Below are 10190 nucleotides of genomic sequence, written 5' to 3' on the forward strand. Positions count from 1 at the left end.
TTAAAAAATAAAAAACACATTAAAAGAAAATAAAAGAGATGATTACGGAAGAAAATACTCATCACTATCTGTCTTAAAGACAGAAGTAAAGAGATGATTATCATAGAATTATTTTTTGAACTGCAGAAATATGCTCAGAATAGACAAAACATATATAGAAATGAGTTCAATAACTTAGTCCAGAGAAAATAATTTTTTTTTAACTATATAAATATATTCAAAATAAACAAAATGTATATAGAAATGAGTTCAATAACTTAATTCGGAAAAAATACTAACTAATAACTAAACCCAACTTAAAAGTAGCTCCAACTATATAAAGCCCTATCCAAACCTAGCCAAGATATTCAAGGATCCGCTTGCTCATCGCCATATCTTCTAGCACCGTCTATCCTTCCAAACTAATAGTTACTTCAAGCCTGGTAGCCACCAACATAAGGAACAAAGGCATCCTCTATGAGGGTCCCTAAAGGTGTCAGGTGAGGAGGTGTGTTACCTCACCATGGTTACAAGGTCTCTATCTAAGCATCAACTACAAAACTAGCTCTAGAAATTTCAGTTGCGTATCGACTTAACAATCCCTCTTCTGTAAAAAAAATCAATCGACAATTAAAAGCAATAGCGAAAAAAAAAGAGTAAAATCTTCATAAGGTCAGAGAAAAAGGAAATATAGTAGATAAGACAAAACAACTAATATATATATCATAATAGATAATTCTCTATCGATAAAATTAAAAAAAATTTAACTTGATCTAAAAAAACAAAAAGTATTGATGTGGGAGAAAAAGAACTGTTAAACTTTTAAATTCCATACCAAAGCATGAGATATTATTAGCCTATAATGTTATAGCCTTTAGAATTAGATAACCTTTGAAAAGATTGAGATAACAATTTCTTATCAACAAACATACGGAAATTGCAATTGACAAAACTATGATATGTCATTTTAATACATAGTTTTGGTTTACTATACGAAATGAAAACTTAACAAACAAAGTAATTCCTTGTGGTTCACCAATTGCCCTATCCACTTGATTAGAGAAGCAAATTGGTCACCATAATTCAATGAATCCTCAAATTTATAGCAAGCTATTTATAATTCTCTTTTTAATTTATTTATCATTTAAACGATTGTTATAAACTATAAAGAATAATATGTCACTTATTTCAGTAGTTAAAAATATATTATTTGCATTTAAATTATTAAAAATAAATTAAAAAAAAAAGGAAAGAAAAGAAAGAAAGGAGGGAATAAGAAAAACAAAAACATCACTAACACTAGTACAATTAGATATTGTTTATTATGAATAAGCATTATCAGCAGTAGTGATGGTACTAGAAATGCCACTTGCTCATTATTGAGAAATTGTTAGGGTTACTGAGCTGTGTCCATCAATTAGATAAAGGCTTCAGCAAAAGAGGCACACAATAGTTTCCATCTCTGAATAATAAGATATTATTAAAAAGTTCCACCTTTTATATGAGTATCTTTATACTTTAGGTTAGTAATTAATAATTAATTCATCAATATTTTTTGTTTATAAAATTTAAAATGTTCATTTTAATTATAATTTAAAAGTTTATATAATTCATTAATTCTACCTGAAATTTAATTTCTATGTCTTTTGAAATAATTGATATATGAAAAAAGGCCTTCTAAATTAATAATAATAAAAAAAAACCATAAAATGGGCATTATCAATTTTCAAAGTCGGGGGAGCTCTATTTGAAATATTTCTAGAATCATTTTCCTTCATTATGACTTCTTTTTTTTTTTTTGACTGACAATTGGTTGCGACATATCTATTAAAATTTCTTAATTATGTTTAATTTTTCAATATGTATATATTACTTTTAAAAATTAAGTGTTAATTTGTGTACTTGTTAAAATTGAAGTTAGGAGTATTTATGTGATATTTCGTTAGTATATTTGTATATAGAAATTGTGGGATTTCGTTAATATATTTTGGTTAATTCAGTTTAAAATTGAATTGAATTAAAATAATTAAAAATTAAATTATAAATATTTTTAAATCGAACTGAATGAATATGAGAAATTAAATCGAATCGAACTGATTTAATTTAATGCAATTCGATTAGTTGAACTGATTTTTAGGCTCACAAATTCAATGTCACATAATGAACGTATAATTTGATGCTATGTGATCCTACGATCAAGATCGGAGTGCGGTGACTATTCAACTAAGTTCTGGCCAACAATCCGAATTTAATTTATCACATTTGTAATTTTGGATTCATTAATTCAGCATTGATATCTTAATAATTTTTATTTAGTAATTTATATTAATTGAATTAAATTATATTTATTTTGTTGATCTAACTTAATATTTGTTACCATTAAGCATTAAAATTTTTATTATTATTGTTTATTTATCCGTTTACAGAGTAAATTGTACTCATCCTTATATTTTTATTTATAAATTATTTTTGATGATCCACTCCTAATAATCTACATCTTTTAGTATTGTCAATTTTTCCATTTCATCAGTTTTAGAGTCTTGTAAAGGTTGGATCAATCTTAAATTTTTCGTAACTTTTTTAGAGGATAATATATAAATTATAGGCTTAGAGTGCTAGATATATTTTATTTGATATATATATATATTTTTATCCTCGTATAATGAATAATGGTATAAATATATTATGAATTAATTAGATTAGCCACTAATTCTCTTTTATATTTTAAAATTGTAACAGGTTATATGTATTCATTACATATATATTCAGAAAATATTCTATTAATTTTTTTGAATCATATCCATCTCTACATGTTAAAGAATGAGTGTGACAGTTTATGTACATTAGCGTGAGGAGAAAAGGGATTTTAATTTCTAAATTTAAACCTGACTCACAAAATCTGAGGAACATAGAGCCAACGAAAATCGATGATGCAGACTATATGTTAGTGTCTTCAATAAAATGACACAATATTGTATCCTCTTTGGTTTGATTCAGTTTAATTAAAAAATTTTTTATCAAAATCAAACCAATTATTAATTTTTTTAAAAATATAAATCGAATTGAATAAGAAATAAAATTGAACTGAATTTCAAAATTGATTGATTCAAATAATTATTTCGATTTGAATAAAATCCTACTCATTTCTATTAAATAGACATATATAAATCATATTTTCTGAAAATAATATTTTAAATTACGATTATTTAAGCTCATAATTTAACAACTAATATTTATTCCTACTCCGCTGCTTTGAAAATATAATTCCTAATTTTAATGGTTTTAATTTATAAATAATAAGTAAAATTAAATAAATTTGAACATAATGGAATTACAGAATGAATAGTTTTACCATTATTTAATCTTCAAACCAATGCTTAATGATCTTTAATTTAAAACAGGACTTGATTAAAACGATTAATTTGATTTAGTATTAAGAATTGATGTCTGCGTCTAAACGATGGACGCACATATATATGGACTCATGAATTGCATTGAAGTGAAGGTAGGCGCCAAGCATCCGCACCGCATGCTTTGTGTGACAACTATGACTTCATCACAAAGTTTTTTTTTTTCTTAAATAAATAGATATTCCTCTTTATTTTTTTTTAATAATATTTTTCATTTTCAGCTACTTTGTATACCAGCATTTATATTCAGCTATTTTGAGAGTGGGAACAATAAGTGAGGGAAAGGAAAATTTGCAGAATTCTCTTAAAAACGATCAGCGAATGTAAAAGAGTTCAGTTTGAGAATTGGGTGGATATTCGATTTATAACGATTCAAAAATCGGATTGTTATTGGCGTTAAAGTTCAGATCGATTTAAGGTCGTCGAAACCCATAGCGAGTTTATTATACATCCTATTATATTTAATATAATTTCAAATACGATTTTAAAAACGTACATAAACATATTTATCTTATAAACTAATTGTGATATGTTAATGACCATACTGGAGTATTTGATAAATGATCTAGTATGAATTTAAATGTTGAGTTATGCTGTGACGTTGTAGTCCATAATTTCTGTGATCTGCGAGCATCTCTAAGACCCAGACTTAAACCACTAATGTGATACCGACCGAAATATAATTAGTCGTAATTCATTTTTATAATATAAAAAGTGAGTAAAGTTTTGAATTTAAATCTTATTATTTACTTATCATAAAAATGAGGGTAAAAAGGAAATTATGACTTTGCATACGATATATACATTATAATCGAAATTTATACATATCCATTTCTACGAATACTTATAAAAAAATCAATGCTAAATGAAACTATTATACATAAATAATTTGTATTCTAAAATTTTTACCCATACAATATGATGTAATTTTCAAACATTTTCAAAGGCATAAACATTGTCAATGGATTAGACATAGAATTGAAAGTGAAGATCAAATTTTGTCCTTCCCATCCCCTTGTGCAAATCCTTTGCTACAATACTGCCAATAAACCAATTCACAAAAATATCACATACAATCTTAATCAATCTTACCCAATAAACATATCATTCTGCATATAATTAAATTACTCACTTGAATATGAAATTTCCTTCACTAAATTCAATAGAATAATTTAGCATATATTTAGTGGTGAATTAAACATAATTAGAATATTATAGATATTCACATTTAAAGGAAAAATATTAGCTAAAATGCATATTTGCATTAATTTAACATTTTTGCCTATACCAAATAAACATATAAATTAAAAAAATATTATTTTTAAACATTTTAATATTTTAAAAAATTATTTTTAATTGAACACAATGTTAAAATAATGAATTTAATCCAATTGTGTTTAAAATTAATATATTTTTCAAAAAATTTAAATATTTATTAAGTTACAATTAAAAAGTGTTGGATAGATGAAAATATTAAAATACAGTTGTCTAAATATACATTTAAGCAAAAAAATATTTAATGGGGAGAAAATGAGATAGAGATGATGTGAATAAGATGTGTCACCACACTTCCTATAAGATGCTATATTATGGGTTAGGGAACCCATGAGCCATCGGCTTTGGTTTCTAATTAAGGTAAAAGCGTCCAAGCCAAATCCCTAACCAGGGTTAATTTAAGTGGGCAGCTGGCTAGTTGCTTAGCTAGCCGTAGCTGGTAAATTAACCATGGTGTTTAATTAGGCTAATGTACTCGATAATGATTGCTCCGTTGATGGAAACACAATAATAGATATATGGGAAAAAAAAGTATTAGCTATTGCTAATAGTACCGTTAAAGGAAGAAAAATAATGCCATAGCGAGAAAAAGAGAAGCTAAAGCATTGTCATAGGACCCATAGCATGTCTCCTCGCTAGACCCATATGATGTGATTTTTAATTTTTAATTTTTCTTTTTCCTTCTTGTTCTGCAGTATTTCTCTCTTCTTCTCGTATCCAATCTAAAAAATTATTCTTTTCTTTCCTTTTCTTAGCTTTTAAAAAAAAAAAATGAAAAGCTAAGCTGCTAGGAACTTGCTGTTTCTAGTGATGTCAAGCAGCAAAGGGAAAGATATAGCAGAAGGCTCATCAAGATCAGGTGGTGGTGGTGGTGGTGGTGGTGCTAATGCTACTGATCAGCAGAACCCACCTCCGTTGAGCCGGTATGAGTCGCAGAAGCGCCGAGATTGGAACACTTTCGGCCAGTATTTGAGGAACCAGAGGCCACCAGTTGCACTATCTCAATGCCACGCTAACCATGTTCTTGATTTTCTTCGGTACCTGGATCAATTTGGCAAGACTAAGGTGCACTTACAAGGGTGTGTTTATTTCGGCCAGCCAGAGCCACCAAGTCCTTGTACTTGCCCTCTCAAGCAAGCTTGGGGTAGCCTTGACGCACTCATCGGCCGGCTAAGGGCTGCTTATGAAGAAAATGGTGGCTTGCCGGAGACCAACCCTTTTGCAAGTGGTGCTATTCGATTGTATCTGCGAGAAGTCAGAGACTCACAAGCCAAGGCTAGAGGTATTCCTTACAAGAAGAAAAAGAAGAAGCGGAATCCGATGAAAGCTAGTGATGATCATCAAAGCTCAAGCTTTCCCATGCAGTAATCTTGATTCCTGTGGTCCCTATAAAAAAATCTTATGGTAATTAATTTAATTTACTTAATTTCTCTATGTAGACTTTACATGCTTTCGATCTACTAGTCATCACTATACATGGAAATCAATCAACTCATCTGATTAGCAACTAATCAAATTAAACCACATGGTAATTTTTTTCATTCAGTTTGAAGTTGTTGACATTCACTTTCCCTGGAGCTAGAAAAATTATTAGGAGATAACTATTCCCCCTCCCCAGTTTCATTTTAAACCCTAGTCCAATTGCTTAGAAACCCTAATCTGCAAAGTGGGTTTTGCAAGAAAGACAGAAAGTGTACATGATATATAACAGTAGCTCCTAGTTAACTATTTGATGCTACGATTACAGTGTAAAGCCCCTCTCTCTCTCTCTCTTATCTTCAATTATTTAGCAACCCACTTCCTTATCTCCTTCTCATGCAAGATCACAATCAGAGCTCTTTTGGGATTCTGCACTATCTTATGCTCGCCATGAAAGGTTAAAAAAATGGGTATTAATAAGAAACCCACAATTATATGTTATATATATAGATATTGATATCCTTGTCAGGATCTTTGGAGAAAATTATGATGATTGATGAAGAGCACAGAAGAATCTATAGCTAGGTAGGAACAGCCAATGTAATGCTTACTGTGTATGCTTGTTTGATGTTGCTAGTAACATCATGCTGTATTGTTTAAGATCTGCCCACAAATTTAAAAATGGTTTCTTCCTGCTTTGTCTCATCGTCTTTGTAATATTTTTTGTCTCTCTTTTATAACTTTTTTAAAAATAAAATTTCCCATTATAAATATATGCCATAATATTGTCCCTTTCTATTGGCAATGCTATATGCAATTGGCCTTTTCACCTGAACAAGCTGTTTGTCTTTTGTCTGTTTACTGAGAAATCATGACATTCTATTATGTACAATGTTCATAGCTAGGGAAATGTGTAGAAAATTCTCCCAATTATTAGTTTTCAAATTCATAATATTTATTTCCTTCCACTCAGATGCAATCTATATTTCTTTAATCTAAGTGCTTGCTTTTGCTCCATCTTGTATATATACCATTAATTTATATCTATAATTGCAGGCCCTCAAAATTTTCAAAAAAGTGGTAGCATTCACCATTACCATTTTGGAGTTCTATCAACTCTTCCCTTTGGATTGAGTAGCTAGTTCTTGGCCTTTGCTAATGGCTGAAAGCACTCTAATCTGTAGATGAGGAAAACGCATCAAGTCGGTCAAGAAAAAAAAACCAAGAGATGAAATGGGGTAAGTAAACTTTTTTTCCTAGCACCTTTGTCCATTTCATTTTAATTACTATCTTATCAAACATAATCAAGTTTGCTCTATCATCATCATGTAATATAATTATCCGAATATGTGTATTATTGATCTATTGATGCGAAAACTATGTATATCTTAGTTTCAATGTTATCAAATAATTTTTTTTTGTCTCGATGATCAATATATACATTTTCTAACTCTCTGTCTACACATTGTGAAAGCATGAATACTTTCTGCAACTTTTTTCAACTTCAAGATCTTAGCATATCGGATTCTTCAATATATATACACTTTCTGCAATTTTTAGGCGAAAAAAACTAAGCCTAGGCATTTGGGATTGTCATAGTAGATTAATTTGATCATTTGATTTTTTTTTTTATCAACTAATTCTCTATCTTTCATCATACTTTCTAAATATTTCCAAAATGGTACACACATCAAGCTGATCATATACAGAATAGGTGAAAACTGAAGAGCTAAAATATCTATAATTTTCATCTATTACCATTTCTTAATTTCTAGGAGATAGTGATCTTTTAGAGACAAAATTCTGTAAACATGTAAGATGCTTAGTAAGTCTAGTGAAAATGTTGTCTCCTTGTTGGAAATTAAACAGTACAATTGCTTAATTAATACATTGTATTAAATCCCTAAAGATTTCAAGTTTGAAATCCTAATCTTTATTAATTGTACGAGTTATGATATCAAGCTTTTCTTATTCTCTCTTGTCTTGTCTGAGCTTTGTTTAATCACATACATTGTAGATACCCTCCTTGATTTCCGAGTGTTTTTGCTTCACCAGACAATACATGTGAAAAGCAAACACACAAAGCAAAGACAAATATATATATAATAACCCAAATGGTCATCAAAGCCTCTACATATTTATGACTTGAATTACATGATTTTCCATTACTAGATAGTAATAATTAAATTATAAAATTCATTGCAAAACTGTAGACAAATTTTCATTTATTAATGATATTGGTAAATTTACTATAAATCAGTAGATTTTTCATAGCTTAAAACTTATGTTTTAAACTATACCCATTGATCTATTACTAATAGATTTCAAATCAGTATTTGGATTTTTAAATCAGTTGATGTTTTCACCAATTGATTTCCAAAAATAAACTTATTTTTCAATCGATTTTCTAGTGAAAAATTCATTGCTAGAATACATTAGTAAATAGTTTACTAATGAGATTTGCTATAATGGATCTCATTACTGGCTGGTAATTACAATTACCATTGTATTTACTTAGATTATTAATAGAAAAATTCATTGATAAATACTTAATTTTTTTTGTAATATAATAATTAAGTATTTAGCTTATATTATTAGATCTTTAAATTTTAATAATATCATTATGTTAAAATTATTTTTGACAATCTAAATACATGCATATACATTAGTTTTAGAAACTTCAAAAATAGCTAAAAATTTTACTATTTAAGGAAAATGTTTTTAAATTCATCTATTGTGTCCTCATACTATATATTATTAAAGAATTAAATTTAATCTAAATCCAAAAAATCAATTAATTATATGGCATACACATGCATGCATGCAGGGATGTGATGTATGTATCTAACTGAAGTATCAAATTAAGGGGATGAATTTTTTTTCTTTAAAATTCAAATTAAAAATAAAAATTTCCAACATTGCAAGTGTAAAGTTTGTAAAAAAGCCAAATAATATCAAAAGCATACAGCCATGGTGGTAGCTCTAATTCTCATTCCTTTATCTTTGGACCAAAGGAGAATCAGATATATAATCAACTAGAAAAACATTACTAGTTAGTTTGAAACTCATTAATTAATCTCTTAATTTTAAAAAATATATTAAAATATCTCTAACATTTTGAAAAATCTACTAGTTAGTCCTTTCTATTAGTTTTAGTAATTAAGTATTATAAAAAAGTTTGTACTCACAGACTTAATCTGGTGGTAAGTGTATTTGAGTAAATCTGAGAGAAGTCTCGATTTCTATTTTCTCAATTTTTAAATTTTTATTTTTAAAAAAAATGTATTACAAAAAAATCTAAAATGCTCCTAATATAAATGTATTAATTAATAAATTTTATAAAAATTTGAAAGACGAATAAATAAAATTTTTTAAATTATAAAGATTAAATAGTAAAATATTTAACGGTAAAATTAATACAGAAATTAATAAATAAATTTTTTAAAATATCGATTATATTTTAATATATTTTTTAAAATTGAGTGATTAATTAATAAATTTTTAAATATTATAAATATTAAATAATAAGTTTTCTTAATAAAAATTTAGAGATAAAAAGAAAACACTCAATAAAAGTGATCATTATCTTATAATCATGGAATCCAGTCACCAGACAATATACAAGGCATAGAAAAAACATAAAACTTTTTATTTTCCCCTCATGCTTTTTTTTTTAAAGAAAAATTCTTAGGAAAGTTTGGGATACACTGTCTCATTTTGTTAAAACATAAACGTATAGATTAGATATACACCTCAAATTTCTGTTTGCTTATTCCATAATTTTATCATGAATATTTTAAGGTTGGATAAATAGTCTATAATTTATTTTATCGATTTTTTTTTAATAATTTAGTCTATAAATGTTATACTTTTACTTGTTTTGTTAAATTTTTTTCTTTTTAAGTACAAAATACACCAACCTTAATTTTTTAATAATTTTTTTAATTTGAAATTCACCTCTGCACGAGCTTATAATAATCATTAAAGGAAAAAAAAATAGTATAAGATTATATTAAAAATTCAAATTTAACCTTAAAAATTTGGTAAACAGTTTAAACGGTTAAAAGGGTTTTAATAGGTTATAAGGAAGTACATAGACAATGTAAA

At 27.4% G+C, this 10190-nt stretch overlaps 1 protein-coding gene across 1 annotated transcript; it reads left to right on the top strand.

The window, feature by feature from the left end:
- Positions 1-5384: 5384 nt before the first annotated feature.
- Positions 5385-7510, top strand: LOC110601060 (protein LIGHT-DEPENDENT SHORT HYPOCOTYLS 7). Its single transcript, XM_021738056.2, has 2 exons — positions 5385-6068; positions 7140-7510. Exon 1 carries the CDS (start codon positions 5475-5477, stop codon positions 6030-6032), a length of 558 nt encoding a protein of 185 aa, XP_021593748.1. The 5' UTR covers positions 5385-5474; the 3' UTR covers positions 6033-6068; positions 7140-7510.
- Positions 7511-10190: the final 2680 nt, after the last annotated feature.

The sequence above is a fragment of the Manihot esculenta genome, chromosome 15 (genome assembly GCF_001659605.2).
Source record: "Manihot esculenta cultivar AM560-2 chromosome 15, M.esculenta_v8, whole genome shotgun sequence".
Taxonomy (NCBI): domain Eukaryota; kingdom Viridiplantae; phylum Streptophyta; class Magnoliopsida; order Malpighiales; family Euphorbiaceae; genus Manihot; species Manihot esculenta.

Excerpts from the sequence above, each read along its gene's own strand:
- LOC110601060 (XM_021738056.2), top strand. The coding sequence starts at position 5,475 with ATGTCAAGCAGCAAAGGGAAAGATATAGCAGAAGGCTCATCAAGATCA.